The sequence below is a fragment of the Melospiza melodia genome, chromosome 3 (assembly GCF_035770615.1).
Source record: "Melospiza melodia melodia isolate bMelMel2 chromosome 3, bMelMel2.pri, whole genome shotgun sequence".
NCBI lineage: Eukaryota > Metazoa > Chordata > Aves > Passeriformes > Passerellidae > Melospiza > Melospiza melodia.
Window position 1 is genome coordinate 61265755 of NC_086196.1, and position 19224 is coordinate 61284978.

Sequence of the window (19224 nt, forward strand, 5' to 3'; positions counted from 1 at the left end):
ATTTTTTTGGTTGTTTCCTTCGTATTTGTCTACTCTATCATATTGTTGAATCCTCCCTGATTTGGTTAATATATCATACCACAGCATTTAAAATTTTACTTTGCTCTATGTTTTTAGGCTTTCATTTCAGTTTTGAGTAGGTTAACATCATGTTTTTATAATTTTGCACCAGCTTTTCATCTTTGAAACTTTTTTCCATTCAGTTGAATACTTACCTAAAATGTAGTGGCACAACTTTTGCTCTTGATAGGTTGCTGCATTTAATGATCAATGAGACCTTCTTATGCCCTATTCAAACCACTGGCAGAGTTCAATCATTCTTAACCTGAGAGTTTAAAATCCAGAAAATACTCTGGAGAAAAAATTCTGAAACAATGGCTCGATCCAAGTTAGCCTTTGTCAGAATGGTAGAGCTCTAGCTATTTTCTTTATCCTTTAAATAAGAAACTTCTGTAAGTTTTGGAAATAGTACATAATTCCATTTGAAAATTCTCCATGAGGCTTTGGTCAGAAAATGTAGCTCAAAACTATATTTCTCAGATAAACTGAGGAGGTTTTGTGGTGAACTGTTTATGATATGTGTCAAAACCATTTTACAGCCAATCTGAGAACGTCCCTCCTTTTATAAAAGCAGAAGTACACCTTCAGATTCCAAATCTGGTAAGTTTTATTTTATATAGGTAAGGTAAGTTACATTGTCTTAGAGTTATCTCTGCATTTGCCCAAGTGCAGGCTGTGGGCACGCTTCCACTGAACCAGCATTTTCTCCAAAGGAGAGCAGTTGCTCATATCTTTCAGTGTGCTGAGAGCACTGATGAAATGTGCTTGCAGTCCCAATGCTCTGGCCTCTGTCTCAGTAGTGCTTGCAGAACCTTGCTTTTTAACCTTCTGTGATTTAGCAATTACATTGCAATCAATTCATTCATGTTCTTTGCAGAATGATTACAGTTCTCCTCACGTGTAGTAGTAGTTGTATTACTACTATTACATGGAATAGGTTCTACATCTTGCTTTATTCTTATTCTTATTCTTATTCTTATTCTTATTCTTATTCTTATTCTTATTCTTATTCTTATTCTTATTCTTATTCTTATTCTTATTCTTATTCTTATTCTTATTCTTATTCTTATTCTTATTCTTACTCTTACTCTTGTTCTTCTCTTACTTGTATAATCTAAATCCTTTTGTTGAATTTCAATAATGAGCATTATCTTTGCTCAGTTTGGCTTAAGTCACCTAAATGGGAATTTAGATGGCCGGAATGAGGAACACTGAACAAAAATAGAAGATTCAAAACCACATAAAGGACTTGTGGATTTCTAGGTACAGGGAAAAAAAGGCAGCTCAATTGCAAAGAAGTAAAGCATTCATTTGTTTTCCTTTTGTAGAGTAAAATAACTATATGTCAGCAATATGTATTTTTTATTTTATGAGAGAAGGTTACAAAATTTCTCAAATATCTTATAAAGATTGATGGGTTTATATTGAAATTACAGTGAAAAAAAGTTTTGCTCTTAGGTGATATTCCTTTGACATTGAACTGGCGTTCCTATGGCCATTATGTTATACATTCACATTGTGTGTGTACATATGATATGTAATTTCTGTCAAAGTGTAGAAGCCTTACCTTGTTGACATTTGTAGAAGCATAAAGCACCAAGCTCTACCCACTGCAAAGGAAGTACATCTCTCTTTCCAGTCCTGAAATGCTTGGCTGATCCAGGGCAGTAATCAAGTAATTCTGGGAAAAATACCTCTTTGCTAATGCTAAACTCTAGTGAGAGCTTGCAAGAGCCTTGCTTTTATGCCTGGAAAGGGTGGGAAGTGGTGGTTGCATGATAGCATGCAATTTCTAATGCTTTGTTATTCTAGAGTGTAAAAAACAAGGTTTGTAATGTATTCTCATACATTATATAAAAGTCATTATAAAAATGATTCTTAAAATGTTGCAGGTGTAAAAAAAGCCAGTAAATCTATCTGCTTATATACTTGGTTGACTTTTCACCCACAGTATGAGTGCATAATTAGATGGTAGGTCACTACAGTATGTTTCATCTCTTTAGAAGCAATTCTGAGCCAGAAAACCTGCTAAAGTTGTATTTTCCAGCTTCTCTTCTGGGGTAAACTCTGCAATTCACTATGGGTGGAGTAAAACTGAGGTCTCAAAAATGACAACTAGTTACATTTATTTCAACAATTTTCAACTGTTTTGAATAGGTAATAGTTCCCACTTTAGATGATATACAGCATGCCATCAATCGCATGGTTCATTTAATACTGGAAGTAAATCGAGGAGTTGCTCAGTGGGGACAGAGGCATTTGCAAAAATCTATTTTAAAAACAGAACAGCAATCAGCTTCTGCAGGCTTTGGATCACAAGGAAAAAGAGGCAGAAAAGGAGAAAGTAAGTGGTTTGTTTAGGTTTTGTTTTAATTTTCATTTTACTTTTTGCTTTAATAACTATGGCAAATGTAAATAGTTGTAAAGAAGCTCTCTTTTAGTCAGAGAAGCCTACTGTGGATTATTTTACATTAATTTTGGGGGTTTATTTTGATTTAATTACCTGTATTTTTCAGACATAGCTTTTCAGGCTTACATAAGTATTACAACTCTGAAAAACAGTAAGCAAAAAACAGTAAGCAAAGTTTCAAAAAAACTTTGAAAAATTCCTAGATTCTGAATATTTTACTTAACTTAAGGCAAAGTGAGCTGTTGATCAATTGTTTTACCTCCTTATTGTGGAATGTAGCCATAATGATATAGCTGAAACCATAAACCATGATTTTATACCAAATCTCATTGAAATATTGAGATACAGCAACAGACAGATTTCAGGAAAGATTTTAATTGTTGGATGTATTCCTAGATTGGATTAAAAACACCTGAAATGTTTTTTTCATGTGAATGAAATATATTTGACTGGAGACAGACCTGCATCCATTTTAGTCAAATACTTTATTTCTTAATATTATTTCCAAGTGTCTCTCCATACATTTTGCAAGCCCCCATAAAAGCCTAAATATGTTTTTACCATTGTTTTTTCTTAGCTGTTTGACCCAGTGATATGCAATCCAGTTATATCTTTGTTATCATTCCTTCAAAAAATCTGTAACATCTTGGAAAGTTTTTCTCTCTGACAGTCCAGGGCTGTTACTTTATTCTTCTACTTTTGTGTCTTGTATGAGTCTCACCTCTTTTAATGGGCTTCAGGCAGGGTGGCAGGAGCCAATCCTTGTCAGACACTCAGAGTCTTTTCCTCTGCTGTGTCAAAATACAGCATCAGCAATGACCATTTTCATCACCTTTAACTAGACACCAGCAACGCCTGGGGGCATATGTTAATACTGTAGCTATGAGATTATGGAGTAAACTCGTAAGGACGGATGAATCTGAGACTGTTTCCAGTAAGCAGACCCCAGAAAAGGCCTTTTGAATAAAAGACAACTTGGAGCTGCCCCAAATTCCCCTCGTTAAACAATATATACTGTGGGAAGGGTGGATTTTTCTTCTTTGTTCACTGAAATCTGCTTCAAAAGGCTCAGGGATTGTTATGGAAGAAGGAGCTCGTCAGATCTGACGAATATCAGTTTCTATATTGACCCTGATTTTCTCAGCAATTAATCAAAGAGGTCAAGAAGTTTACACAACTTTAAGCAGTGTATATATTAAAACTTTAATTTCAAAAATTTTAAAAAGTTATTAAATAATGTGGAATGTTTATGAGGCCTTTGATGTTCTGCTTACAATTACATTCATTCATTTCATTCATTCATTTCATTCATTGAGAAAATGAAATTTGTGAATGAAGAAGACTATTTTCTTTCCATTTGAAAACCTTCATTTTAAAGTGAATTTGCTCTAGCTGTATAGTGCCTGGCACGAGCTAGCAGCTGGTACTTCACATTAAGCAGTGTGATAGATCTTTGAAGAGGGATACTCAGCCTTTCTGAAGAGCACCATTGCTCAATTTGGTATGCATAGGTTTAGAAGAGAATTCTAATCAGACTGTCAGCAATTTATTGATTTATATATAATTTTATTTTACAGAAGGTGATGATGTTGTCAGAAAGTTAAAAAATTTTTACTCGGGTGTTGCAGAAAATGAAACTATTACTAAAATAATTGTGAATCTCTCTTCTTCTGCGAGTTCTCTAAAAGAAGGAGTTAGTGAAGTTCTGAAAGAATTTGATAAATATAAGGTGTTGTGGACAGGAGATAAAGATGCCATATTTCAGGTCAGTTTAATGATTATCATTTACAGGACTATTCTTCATTAATCCTATCTTTTGAAATCAGAAAACATTGTGAAAAAAATCAAGGAAAAAAAATATGTAGAAAACACATTTACAGCTGAAATTCTTCTTTTATCTTTCTGTAGGAATGGTATTGTATCTGCTAATACTGATTCTGTGCCATTCTAGATACTGAAAACCTGGTAATTGCTTTATTTTGTTTGTGTAACTCTGGATTTTTGGCCAGAAAAAACCAACCCAATTTGATATGACACATGTCTCTATGCAAACACAGGTAGCACAGGGTATTAACAAGAGGAGTTAGAGATATGTACATACCTGCAAGGGTACTGGTATCACAGGGATTTGGTGGGATGGCACTATGAGTGGAGAGTTGGAATCGAGGGATGCAGGCTCTTTGGGAAGGCTAGGCAGGGAAGACCAGGTCAGGATTAAAAGGAGGGCAGGGACTGGTGACATTATAGTGGGGATCTGCTACAGGCTGCCTGACCAGGAGGTCCAAGCAGATGAGGCTTTGTGTAGACAGACAGGAGCAGCCTCACACTCACAAACCCTGATCCTCATGCTGCTGGAGGAACAGCACAGCAGGCCGTAAGCAATCCAGGAGGTTCCTGGAATGTGTTGATGATTCTTTTTTGACCAAGTAATGGAAGAGCCAATGAAAGGAGGTGCCATACTCTACCTTGTTCTCACCAACAAAGAGGAGCTGGGGGTGGGGAAGGTGAAACTCAAGGGGCAGTTTTATGCTGCAGTGACCATGAAATGGTAGAATTCAAGAGGAGTTTGTGTGGGTTAAAACCCCACCAATTCATAAGCAGGGCTGAAAATTTCCTGTTAGTCTAATTAAAAATTTAAGACTAAAGTAATTAATGTTACTAGCTTGATCTAGTTACTACTGAGGAATAGGCTACTGCTACAGTGAAACCTTCAATAATAAGGCAGTTAAGTTTTATACACACATGTTTAATTTCTACATTCTTCCTTTTCCACTATGCTAACCCTTTCACTGCCTGTCTGGGTACTCTTGGACAGAAGAGTAGAAGTGGGATGATAAATGCTTTCGGCATTTATTACTTGTCCATCCAGTGTAAGCATAATCAATACAGGTCTTAAGTAACATAGCTGAATTGCAGCTTTTCAGAATCACAAAATTTTGCTACCTTTGAGTTCTGCTCAGGGAACTACTTAGAAAATGTGTTTTATTGTGATTGTTTCTCACATAATTTGGCTTATGAGGTAGTCTTTCTGTAAGTGTGGGCATGTATTTGGCCTCTGTTTCATCACCTGTTTTCACAAAACAAGTAGGTCCTTTATATGTCTTGGTTATCTGTTTTTCTGTTGAATTTGATTGGAATTTCCCAACAAGATTGAGTGTTAGTGACAGAGAAATTTATAAACATTCATTTTACGATGCTAGCAAGGCTACAGAAGGCTAAAACCAAGTATAATAATGATATACATTTTCAGTAATTGCTGAATTACAGTTGCAACATGTTTTACCAAAATTATGGGAAAGGACATTTGTTGATTGACATTTTAAACTGCACACAGGAATTTTTTGCTACTGGTCCCACCTTGTCTGAAATTAAAGAAGAAATAGTTCACTACGATACGTTTGAGCAAGAGATGAAAAATTTTAAACCCACTCTGCCTCTTGGTCCAATTGAGTTGCACACAGGTATGACATTTTCTTATCTTAGTATGTACAGTAAGATGATGAGTAAAATAGTCACACAATCACAGAAGATGCATGGTTGAAAGGGACCCACAAGGATCATCAAAGTCCAACTCCTGACCCTGCACAGGCCCATGCCCAAGAATGACACCATGTGCCTGAGAGCACTGTCCAAATGCTTTTTGAGCTATGTCAGGCTGGTGCTGTGACCACTTCCCTGAGGTGCCAATTCCAGCCCAACCACCCTCTGGGTGAAGAACCTCTATATAATATTCAACCTAAACCTCCCCTGACACAACTTCAGGCCATTCTGTGTCCTGTCACTGGTTACTACAAAGAAGAGATCAGTGCCTGCCCCTCCTCTTCCCCTTCACAAGGAAGGTGTAACTTCAGTGTGGTCTCTTCTCAGTCTCCTCTTCTCCAGGCTGAGCAGACCAAGTGCCCTCAGCTGCTCTTCATACGGCTTCCCCTCAAGGCCCTTCATCATTTTCATTGACCTCCTTCGGATGCTCTCTAATAGTTTAGTATCTTTCTTATTTTGTGGTGACCAAAGCTGCACTCAGGCCTCAAGGTGAGGCTGCCCCAGTGCAGAGCAGAGCAGGACAATGCCCTCCCTGGTCTGGCCAGCAATGCTGTGCCTGATGCTCCCAGGACATGCTTGGCCCTCCTGGCTGCCAGGGCACTCCTGACTCCACTTCAGCTTGCTGTCAACCAGGAGCCCCAGGTTCCTCTCTGCACCACTGCTTTCCAGCATCTCATTCCCCAGTCTGTCCCTACATCCAGGGTTTCCCCATTCCAGGTGCAGAATCCGGCACTTTCCCTTGTTGAACTACACATGGTTGGTGATTGCCCAGCCGTCTGGTTTGTCGAGGTCTCTCTGCAGGGCCTCTCTGACTTCAAGTGAGTCAACAGCTCCGCCCAGTCTGTGAACTTCTTTAGTATTCCTTCCAGTTCTATGTCCAAGTCATTTATGAAGGTGTTGCAGAAGCTGAGGTCTAAAATGGAGCCTTTTGGAACCCCACTATTGCCAGGTCCCCAGTCTGATGTCACCTCGTTCACCACAACCCTTTGTGTTCAGCCCATGAGCCAGCTGCTCACCCTCACATGATGTGTTTATCCAGCTGTGTGCTTTGTCCAGAAGGATACTATGTGAGACAGGTTTATTCTTGTAAATATGAATATATATACATTGAAATATATCTAGATATATTTCAATATGAATAAAAATCACTGAAGAGACCTCATCAACTGTCAGCCAGGGCTCACTCAGATCCTTCTAAGAAATCTGTGATTAAAAAATCCTCCATTCCTCCATTCTCCTTGCCTTCTCTGCTTGTAAATGTGGGCACTAAGTTTTGTCACGAATGTGAAGTTGTTATGGAGACTTTCAAAGAGTTAACGAATGTGTATTGACGCTGATTTGATCATCCTTGGTACTCCTGTCTGGCATCACATCAGCCAATGGTTATAAAGAGCATTGGAAGCATAAAGCACCTTCTTTGGTACTGGAGAAAAACTAGCACTTAACAGCATTAATGTGTTGTTCCCTTTCAGTGTTTGTTTCAGGAGGAGACGTGGCTACTTAGTCATTTCCATGTTTGGTATCTCTGGCTGTCAGAACATTACGTTCCGAATTAAGCTGTTTATTCTATGGCATTTGTGCCACAGTTGATTGTGCTAAGGATTCCAATGGCACTTATCCCCTTCACCTCACAGGTTTTTACGAGGCTAACACGTCTTCTCTTGACCAACTATCTGGTTGGTACCTGGTGGCAAGTAGAAAATGTGTCCTGCTGCAAATATCAGTGTGGCTGTATTTCTAATGAGCAACCCTCTTCTTACGACAGATTAGCTTGATTAGATTAAGAAATAACCTGTGAAATTTGTCTTTCTTGCACATCAGAGAAGCAGAAGATGCCTGCTTTGAAGACAAATTCATTTCAGGATCTTGGTGATGTGTTGACCCTATTTCTTTCAGTGAACAGGCAAAAATGTCAGACTGCTGACTGCACATCCTCATCCAGTTTCTTGATGCAGTTTCTTTTTAATGAAACTGCTCTGGAAAACTCTATCTAATGTTGTGTGACCAAGAGTAGGAAGAAAGAGTGTATCCAAAAGTATATGTTTTTTGTTGATTGTCATGTGTGACCTCTGCATCACAGGGACCCAAGTCCTCTAGGTTACAGAACAAAGATGTTAAATGTCTTTTGTGATCTGGGACAGCAGGTAGTTTCTTGTACTCAGTTCAGGTTTGGGAACTGATTTATTGTAATTTACACATTTTAACTTCTGGAAAGGTGTGGTGGTTTTCTTGAAATACGCCTGGGCTTCACGAATCATCTCTTTAATGTTAATGCACACATTATTAAAGGAGCATCTATATCTGCTGCAAAATTTGTGGTTTTTTGAGCAGAAGTGTTTTATGCTATTAGTATATTTTGCTTTCTTTTACCAGAGTACAAAATGCTGCCTAATAAAATCCTGATTTTTTCTGAAAATAAATTTGATTTCTTGACTCTTCTGTCTCTTCAGTGTTGGCTTTTGGTTATATATAAAGTTCATATAACATGATGTGTCAGCTTACAGTTTTAGCTGTGAACTATGCCAAGTGCCAGTTTTGAAATCCCAAGATGCCATTTCCTCAAAGGGTATAAAGCATTTAAATATCACTGATCTTAACACATTTGGTTAAGGTATATCAAAGCTATTCTCTGAAAATCCACATTAATAAGTAGACATTTTGTTCTTTATTCATCTTCTCTATGTGCTCCACCAGGTAAGCTTACTAATAGGTTTTACAGATAACATAATATACAATAAAACAACAGAAATATATTTAGTTATAGTTGAATTTATTTTGAAACTTTTAAAATGCTGTAATGGAATTGCTTGTCTGCTGTTTTCTAACTGCTGGTAAAGAACCATATGTGATGATGTGGGCTTTTTAAAGAATAAAAATAGAATTTAAATTGAGTAATTTTTTTTTATTATTGTTTTTTAAAATCAGAACCACTGAAGAAAGCTTTAGCAATTGAAGCCAATTCCTGGAAGATGGTCCTCTGTCGTTATTTAAATGTGGAATATAAAGCGAAATTGCTAGACATAACCACGTTCATAAGTGATTACCTAAACAAATTGGCTCGACCTCTGCTTGACTTAGATGATGTCAGATTAGCAATGGAAGCTTTAGCTACCATTCAAGAAAGGAGAGCAGATATAGACTTCTCTATGGGACCTATTGAAGTAAGATGACTTCTAATTTGTTATATTGGAAAAATTTTATTGTTATTATTATTAATAATAATATATATATATAATAAGTGTCACAGGACAAGATAAACTTTGAACATTGTCTTGAAAGAACTAGGCTGAAGATGGGAAACAATTTTTTTTTGTTTTTTTATATAATAAATGATTAATATACATATGAATATATATTATGAATCAGATCATTTGATAGGATCTGTATTGATACAAAACATAAAAAATTATTTCTCAAATTATAATATAGAAACAATCTAGGAGACAACATGCAGAAATAAGGAGATGAGAATGTCGGAGTTTAATTTTTCTCTTTCTCTTCTGTTTTATGGTTGATTTATGTCTGCTGGTTGTCGGTTTCTCTTCCCGGCTGTTTTATGTCCGGAGATAGCTCAGGGATGCCACTTGCTCGGTTTCTCGGCTGTTTAGGTGGCCTGGAAAGGCCCAGAGTGGCCTTGGACAGCCCGCGCTTCAAAGGACGAGGAGAGACTTCTGATCTTGTTTCGGTCTCAGTGTTTATTAATTGTTTATCTAAAAGATTTTCTTTCAGCCCGACAGAGGTCTGCACAGCAGTCAGCCATGGGCACACTCCCCAGCCTCCGGGGCGGTCACTTATCTTTATACCTAAAGTTGCGTGTACAATATTTATGATTTTTCTCCAATACCTTCTACTCTTATTAACCGGTGTACTTTTAGTAAAGACCAATCCCAAAGTGCCACCATCACCACAGAAGATGGAGGCCAAGAAGAAGAAGAAGGAGGACAGGACACGCCCCAATTCCTCCATCTTACTTCTTTAGACCCCCCTGTACAGAAATCCTAAACCCTGTGTTTTACACTCTAATTAACTTATCCCTTCACCATTCACCCCAGTGAAATCCTCCCAGTCCTCATACAGGTGTCATCTCCTGTGTAGGATCAAAGTCCTGTCACCAGACACTTCTGGCAACATTCCAGGACTCCCGAGCCCCCCAAGGGTGGTCTTGGTCGCTCTGCACCCTCATCCTGAGGTGCTGAGATCCCACATCTCCCCCTTCTGTTTGCACTAGGAAAACTTCTTTTGCTGTCCGATTCATAGCGTGTTTTAAACATGCAAATATGCATGGGATAACAAGTATGAGGACTAGTAGAATTATTAAAACATAGAACTCTACCCTTAAAATTCCTCTCCAAATGGGAGAGATGTCAAAGAACTCTACCATACATTCTGCTTTTGCTGACTAATAGGTATATTACCCCCATTGCTTACTGCAATGAATGAAAGAATGATGCACACAAGCATCATTAAACTCATTACTTCGCTTCTGCTTGAAATTATTGTTTCGCTTTTCTTTTCAGGACCTTAACAGAGAATTCCCCCCAAAGTCCTTAGTTTCTTTTTATTTCTCTTCCAAGTCGTCTTGTGCCATCTGAGTCTCGACTCCTGTCTGAGTACTCGTCTTTTTGTTTCTTGGATCTTGTTTCTCGGATCCGCGTTTTCATGTTCTCGCACTCGAAATAGTTTCACGTGTCGTACCGACACCCACGTCAGATCTCGCTCTGTGGAGACACAAGCGAAAGCCTTGCCCCCCTCTAGGTGGCGCTGTCACCGGCCTCCCCAGGTCGGACAACAGCATGAGCTGGACTGCCCCTCGTCCTGTCAACTGCCGTGTTCGTGATCTCGTTTGAGACCGTGTCTGCCTGGCTTTTAATTCAGCTGGAAATGGAGCTTGGACATCAGAACGTCTCCCTTGAAGGGAAGGGACTGGGACTCCGAGGGTTATAACCAGAGGTACCAAGTCTGAAGAGGGTGTGGAGCCGCTGGGACATAGGAACCCGAGCACGGCCCCTCCTCGCCCGAGACGTCACGGGCCCGCCCCCGCCCGCGCTCTACTCTGCGCATGCGTGCTTTCCGAGCCTCTCCCCGTCTCTCCTGGGCTAACGTCACTCTCCCCCCTTTGTTCCACCTCCCAGGTCTCCTCCCTCGGTCTGCCCCTGACTCTGTCTCTGTGTCCATTCCTCCCGCCGGTGTGTACGGCCCGCCCCCCGCCGGCACCCGGGCCCGCTCCGCCCCGCAATTCGAGCCGAATTTGTCCGCGGGTTTTTGCGAGTTCTGCCCGCCGCGCGCATCTCCGGAGCGGCCGCCACCCCCCGGCGCCGTGCTGACAAAAGCCGCACCGGGACTCGTGTCTCCCGGTATCTCTTCACCCGCGCTCCCCGCCTGCTCCGCTGCTACCGCGCGCCGTGCCCCCGCGAGGAAGCGCCCCCCCCGATTCCTTCTCTCCCCCCTTCACCCCCCCCTCCGATCCTGACTCCCCTGTACTCTCCGGAGTTTCAGGACGCTTTAGGAGTTTCCTGGGGTTTCTGGGTTTTGGGACCGGGGCTTTAATATTATTTCTTGCTCTCTTTCTTCGAGAGCCCTTTCCCCCTGGCTTCTTAGGGCCAGTGATAATTTTTTTTCCCGGAGCTTTGCTCCCCCACCCTTCTGCTGAGGATGCAGAGCAACTTTTCGTTGCTTTCCCAGTCTTTTCGACTGAACCGGTATGCTTTTCTTTTTTTTTCTTTTTCCGGGAGCCTTGCTCCCCCACCCTTCTGTTGAGGATGCTCTCCCAGTCTTTTCGACTGAACCGGTATGCTTTTCCAGCAATACCCTTGCCGACGAGAGCAGCTTTAACGCTGTCTCGTCTTTTTTGTCGTTAAGAAATATCAGTGCCTATTGATTTCCTGCCAAAACCCCACTTCCAATAGCAGGCATGTTTCGGCAAGTGGGTAATTAAGCCTTGCCCACAACAATAACTGTTTTAATTCTTTCTTTGGGATCGCTTCTGTGTGTGTTTGAGCCACGCCTTGTAAGGCGGACAAAATTTCCCGTTGTTCTTGGGAGAGTGTGTGCAATTATGTTCTTATATTTTGACCTTCTCACCGAATCTGTCGTCAGAGCTGTCCGAAGCCTCCCGTCTCTGTCCAGCAGGTCACAGGAGGAGGATCCGGAGGCGCCTTCCGGTTCCGATCCGGGCTGCTCTGCCACGAACTGTCTTCGGTAGAAGCTGAGAGATGTAATTCTCAGTGACTGCTGTTTTTTGCAGACTCCTCTGGCTGTTTTTCTTTCTCTTCTTCTTTTTCTTTTTTCTTCAGGCTTCTCTCCTCAGGAGCTATCAGTGCTCTCCTGAGAACTCGTCCTAAATTGGAGTTGCCCTCTTTGCTCTTCAGCTCTTGAGCTTCAGCTCTTCAGGGCTGACCCCCCCCCGAAAGGTTTGGTGGGGAGTAGCCCAAGCAGGGAACGCCAGATGTCGGTTTCATTTTTCTCTTCTGTTTTATGGTTGATTTATGTCTGCTGGTTGTCGGTTTCTCTTCCCGGCTGTTTTATGTCCGGAGATAGCTCAGGGATGCCACTTGCTCGGTTTCTCGGCTGTTTAGGTGGCCTGGAAAGGCCCAGAGTGGCCTTGGACAGCCCGCGCTTCAAAGGACGAGGAGAGACTTCTGATCTTGTTTCGGTCTCAGTGTTTATTAATTGTTTATCTAAAAGATTTTCTTTCAGCCCGACAGAGGTCTGCACAGCAGTCAGCCATGGGCACACTCCCCAGCCTCCGGGGCGGTCACTTATCTTTATACCTAAAGTTGCGTGTACAATATTTATGATTTTTCTCCAATACCTTCTACTCTTATTAACCGGTGTACTTTTAGTAAAGACCAATCCCAAAGTGCCACCATCACCACAGAAGATGGAGGCCAAGAAGAAGAAGAAGGAGGACAGGACACGCCCCAATTCCTCCATCTTACTTCTTTAGACCCCCCTGTACAGAAATCCTAAACCCTGTGTTCTACACCTTAATTAACTTATCCCTTCACCATTCACCCCAGTGAAATCCTCCCAGTCCTCATACAGGTGTCATCTCCTGTGTAGGATCAAAGTCCTGTCACCAGACACTTCTGGCAACATTCCAGGACTCCCGAGCCCCCCAAGGGTGGTCTCGGTCACTCTGCACCCTCATCCTGAGGTGCTGAGATCCCACATGAGAACACAAGACGAGGGAGCACTATGCTCCCTTTTGCTTTTCATTAGCCTTAATCCTCTTACTTTTTCTGTGTGTGTAAACAAACATCTTGATCATCTAACTCCTTGAAATATAGCCAGAGAATATTTATGAAACCACACATCATGGTACGCTGTTAAAAACTGACAACACTCTTTTAGTTTTTTCTATAAGAAAGAAGCTGAAAGAAGCTAAAACAAGGTCATTATAAGTACTTGGTATTTACTATCACAGTCTGAAACAGTCAGCTAATAGAACAAATTAATTAATTAAATGATGTAGAGGTAAACTGTGGAAATACAGCTGCCTTCTTAAATGTGTATCAAGTATGTTAGAAAGTCGGCCTTACATCAAATAGAAGAACCTGAACAATAATGTAGACATTTAAAGTAATATTCACATCTACTGAATGTTATTAATCTGTCTTCAGGATATGAAAATCATACTCATAGTGTTAAATACAGCAAGCAAGAGGAACTGTGTCCAGCACTGTCTACTTGTTAGGTTTTACATGAGTAGGAAATAATGCAAAGTGTGTAAATGAATAAAAGATATGAACAAAGATGAAGTATTAACATTTTGTTTATTATTATTATCATCATCATCATCATCATCGAGCTTCTGCCACTTTAAGATGAATAATTAAGATAATGAACTTTCCCAAACAACTTATATTTCACATAACTTGTAAGCATTTATTTCCTTCCTAGATTACTATAATGAGTTCTGTCAATGTCAGTAGGGTTAGTCATGTTAGCAAGTCACCCTTACATCCTTTTTCTTGAGGAGATGAATAACCCCAGACACCAGTGCAATCTGGGTAAAAATCTTTGCAGTAAAAGAACTAAGCTCCTTTTTGGAAAATACACCAAAGTGAACATCAGCTAGAAAAGTGCCCTTGCAACAAAGGGGTTTAAGGGTCTCCTGGGCCTTTTACAAGCTGTGTTGCCAGCAGTTGAGGGATATGATTCCCTCTGCTCTGGGATATTAGCTGGAGTGCTGTGTCCAGTGCTGGGCTTCCCCTTACAAGACAGACATGGACATACTGGAGTGAGTCTGGCAAATGACAAGTAAAATCTGAAAATGAACTTATTTTTAAATAATGCAGTTTGTGCAGGAGGAGGATCATAAAGCAGAAGGTAAGCAAATAAATTGCAGATGAGAACAAATTATAAGAAAGGTTCATTCCATTACCAATATGTATCCATATATTTGACAGTTCGGCAACCTTAGCAAAAAAGGTTTTATAGATGATATGGCAAAATATTTATAGATGTGTAACTTAACGTGCACAGTTATTCAGATTTAGGGAAAATTCATCAAAATCTGCATTCAGGTGGAATGCGAAATAAAATACTATTGACATGATAAAATTTTATATTTTCTGATATTAAATCTATGATGTTTGTATGTTTTCCTAGTATTTCATCCAAGACATCTTTGAAGAAATAGTTTTTGCTGTTGCTCCCTAGTTCTTAATTCCTCATCCTTATTAGAAAAAAACCCCCACCAAAACAGTTATGCCTAAAATATAAGAACAGATTTTCTTTGAAATGTTTCTTACAAATTTGATCTATGTTTCCTCAAACAAACTTATAATATATTCCTGAGTTAGGTTTGTTTGTTTTTTTTTCATCTAGGAAGCCTATGCCATTTTAAATGCATTTCATGTGGAAATTACAAAAGAGGAATCAGATGGTGTTGATACAATGAGATATGATTTTAATAAATTAAAAGCCCAAGCTGTAAGTACATAAAATTATGTTATTTTCCATTTGTGGAAAACATGTGAATTTCTTCAGGTCATAAATGAGAGTGTGAGACTAATTGTCCATCCTCCCTGACGTCTCACTCTTGATAACAGTTGTGCAGTAGTGTCTTAATCTACTATTAGTGGGTTCATTTTCTGATTTCATTTTTATAGATAACTTTGATATTTAAACATTATTGTAGCTTTTAGATATATGTATAAAACCTTCAAGAAAATGCTGTGTCTGCTCTCCTTCATTTCCAGTTTTTGTGTAATTTTTGTCAGATCAGGGAGTTTATTACCCTTAAGTTACAGTTTTCGAAGAAGTGCGTACTCTGCCGGTACCCTTACCCTTAAAGGGTGGTTGTACTTTCACCTTTGTGATTTAGAACAGTCTTATATACCCCCAAAATTCTGTGTTTATTGAGTACGTTATGTAATGAAGGTGTTTAGATGGAAATATGTAGATATTTTTTTGAATTTATTAAGTTACATCCTCTTCCACAGATTAATCACTCAGGAAAGGACTCAAGAGTACATTTTACATTTTTGTGTAGCTCTTGGTTATTTCTCTCAAAATTTTGATCAAAGAAAGAGAAATTTGTTAAAGAAAAGGCTGACCCCTGTATGAGAAAGATGACTCTGTTAGCTTGTGGTTTGAGGTTTTTTGGAGGGAGGAAAGAAAGATAATAGGATCTCGTTCCACCACCCCCTTGTAATGAAATACATTCCCTTATGTAAATTCCAATGCAAGATTTTGTTATGGTTTTTGGTTGAGGTGGTTTGGTTTATCCCTCACCTTTCCTCTCAAAAATTGAATATAGCGCCATAAAGGGGAAAAAAAGGTATTTAGCTTCAAATAATTAACTTTTGTTCAAAAATTTGAGATGTTTTATTCATAATTTTGATTTATATCTAACTCAAATATCTGTTACTGATTCTTACAGAAATAACTTTTATTTTAATCTTTTCCATGTCAGATTGTAGTGCAAGATGAGTTGGTTGAAGTTCAGCCCAAGTTTAAGAAAGAGTTGCTAGAAGCAGTTGAATGTTTTCAGGATGACGTGGCACAATTTGAAACAGCTTATGAAAAGGTAAATGAATTTAGTATTATTTTGGTTTGCAGGATTTGCAGGTGCCAGAATTTTATTCTGCTCAGCTACTGATGTTGGATGCCATGGTTGCTAAGCAGTCATCACTGTAGGTCCAACTTTTCAGTATGAAGAAATACACACAACTCTATAAAGAAAGAAAAGAAGCACTGGTGATGCAACTTGTAATGAAATTGCGATTATAAATTACAAATTAATTTAGAAACTGTAGTTCATGTTGTGGCATCTTTGCACACACATCAGCATTAAAAAGGATCACTGTCCTGGTTTTGTTATTTTCAGCAAAATAAGGAAGTATGAAAAGTTAGAGTCTAATCTTACTAATTTTAATTAAGGTAAGGGATTTTCAATTCCATAGAAGTTACGTCTTCTTATATTTACCATTGTAAGTATTGAATTACCAAGTTATATGACTTGATTCAAGTTTGACTAATAAAAAAATGTATTCTGTAATGGTCTGTAAATATAGAGTGGCCTTCAGGCATTTTGAGAATTATTATTCCATTTTTGTTAATTGCCTATTTGATAGGAAGGGCCTATGGTTCCAAACATTCCACCTCAGGAAGCCAGTAAGAGGCAGCAGATCTTTCAGGTAAGGAAGTAAACTGTTGAATTTGCAGCTAATTAATTAAATCTGTTCTTGTTTATCAGAACAAGTTTACCAAATTATAATTTGGATGTTCCTTATAATATTATGTTATCTATAGTTACTCTCACACAATGTTTTCCTTAATGTGGAAGGATTGATTGAATGATCTGTAACCTTTCTTCACTCTTCATATTTTGTGAGGAGAAATTATCAATTTGGAGTAATAAAAGCAGAAAAATAGGCAAGAGTCAATTGTGACACCTTGATAATGGCCGAAAATAAGCCAGGTTACAAAGAAATCACGAGCCAATTTTGTAATCTTTAAAGATCACATTTTTCATTAGATATTTGTCTTTCAACTTGTTATTTGCTTGTTATGAACCTTAATTCATAGGTCCAGGAGCAGTATTTTCTCTCATTTTAATCCTGCTTCTTTTTTCTGCAAGTTATAGTAACTTAAATAGTACTTTTGTCAATCTAAAATATTGTATAGATTGTATAAAGTAAATTCTTAGTTTGTAAAAAGAACTGAGTGAATAAGAGAAGGTACTTAACACTTGTAATGCATCTCTAATATGTATTGAAAATTGAGTGATTCTGGTTAAATTTGCTGTGTTTCTTATTTTGCCAAGAGAATGCTCTGTACTTTTGGATACTAGTTGTGAAAATCATTCTTCTTTCCATTTTTCTGTGGTGATCATATTCTTTTGGACAGCAGTTAGACTTTGAAAGTAATTGTGTTATTTTGCACTCTGGTGTTTTTCTTCAAGCTATACACAGGTTTAGATCAAAAATATTTTCAGATATTTTACATATACTTCTAATAGACTTAATAAAAGTTTGAAACAGTTTAATGATTTTATTTTAGACAATTTTAAGTTAAAATTAAAAGACTTGTATTTTCATTTTGTCTGTATGAAACACAATCAGGCTAACTTTGATGAGCTGTGGAGAAAGTTTATCACGTACTCATCTGGTGAACGGTTGTTTGGATTGCCTGTCACAGAGTATGACATTTTATATAGAGTCAGGTAACTGTGCAAATATCATTGTCATAAGTATGTTAGAAAGTCTTAGGCTTACACCAAAGGCAGAAATATTACAATATGCAAGTTTTCCATTGCCTTGAATAAATAAATAAATAAACAAATAAAATTTATATAGTTCTAATTAATTTGTTAATTCTAATTTGTTAATGTTGAGTTTGTTAATTTTGAAAAAAATATTTATCTATTATTGCAATAGAATGATACCAGATGATTTTACTGTGTAGAAATACTATATAAAGGAGCAATATGCCCTTTTCTAGACATAAATATAAATTTTAAAAAATATATATTAAGATATGGTAGAAAGTGAAGAAGAAATGTAAGGAAAGATCATTCTATTGTGATATAAGAAGAATTTAACTGAATTTGAAAGTATGAATTTTTCGAGCAGTTGTACAAATGATGATCAAGTTTTTGTTCCCACCATTTCAATAGTTTGATGATGATTCACCCCAGATCTCACTGTTTCTGCCTGTTTTTAGATCAGAGTTTTAGTTCACATTCAGAGAGTGCACCTAAGCAATTTGTCAGTTTTTTTCCACCTGCCATGCTCTGCTTTGCACTGCAGAGCCAGCTCAGGGTATATAACCTAGGTTTCTTTTGGACTAATGGGGGTTTTGAGAACTAGGGAAAACCAAAACTTCCTCCAAATATGTTCAGTGTGGATGTTAGGTCCTTAGCACCAACCATCTGCCCTTTTTTGTGGATATTTTTTGATGAAGTATTCTTTTCTACATTAAAAAAAAGACTCTAATTGTCTACCCCTATTTTTTGTATTATTATTTCCTATATCATGTATTTAAATACTGTGAGGTATCCAGAAAGCTGATTGAAATTATTGGCATAATTGCTTCTTTTTTTCCAGGAAGGAGTTAGGCTTGCTTCAGAAATTGTATGGATTATATGATACTGTAATAAGCACTATTGATGGTTACTATGACATACTTTGGACAGAGATAGATATTGAAAAAATCACTAATGAACTTACAGATTATCAAGCCAGGTATGTTTGGCGTATTAATAGTAACAGATGTTAAGTGCATTAAGATTTAGGTGAGTTCAGCAAAGCCATTTATGTATTTATCAAAACCTCCATGAATAAGGTTTGTTGAGAACAATAAGATTATTCAAGAAGGAACGAATTAACACCATACTTGTAGTGAAGCAGCCTTTTACCTGTAGCTTTGATAAGTGAAGGGCATAAGATCAGTCAAAGTGCCAGTCTCATTAGCTAGACCAGCCAAAAGGTTAGGAGGACTGAAACTTTATTTGTAAAAGCTAAGTTCTTCAACGGGGATGATTAGCCCATTGATTTTAAGTTTTGCATCCAATAATAATAGGCACAAAATTCTTTCACCCTCAGAGAAGGGCAGGCAGGTGTTAAACATCCAGTTTGACATCAAGCGGGGAGTTAACCAACATGAACATACTGACAACCACCCAGCAGTGACATAGCTCTAGGCCACACACTGCTATGCTGCTGCATACCTCGTGATTACTGTGAATATTAAATCACATCAGT

The 19224-nt window shown here is 38.4% G+C and overlaps 1 protein-coding gene across 1 annotated transcript in view; it reads left to right on the top strand.

Annotated features, from left to right (window-relative positions):
* The window catches only part of DNAH8 (dynein axonemal heavy chain 8), a 114004-nt gene that overhangs the window by 24753 nt on the left and 70027 nt on the right, over positions 1–19224 (top strand). Inside the window, 10 exon segments of the mRNA XM_063153346.1 lie at positions 600–660; positions 2218–2404; positions 4048–4235; positions 5805–5931; positions 8936–9171; positions 14843–14947; positions 15933–16046; positions 16594–16656; positions 17584–17684; positions 18568–18705. Of these exon segments, the coding sequence (XP_063009416.1) occupies positions 600–660; positions 2218–2404; positions 4048–4235; positions 5805–5931; positions 8936–9171; positions 14843–14947; positions 15933–16046; positions 16594–16656; positions 17584–17684; positions 18568–18705 (1320 nt within the window).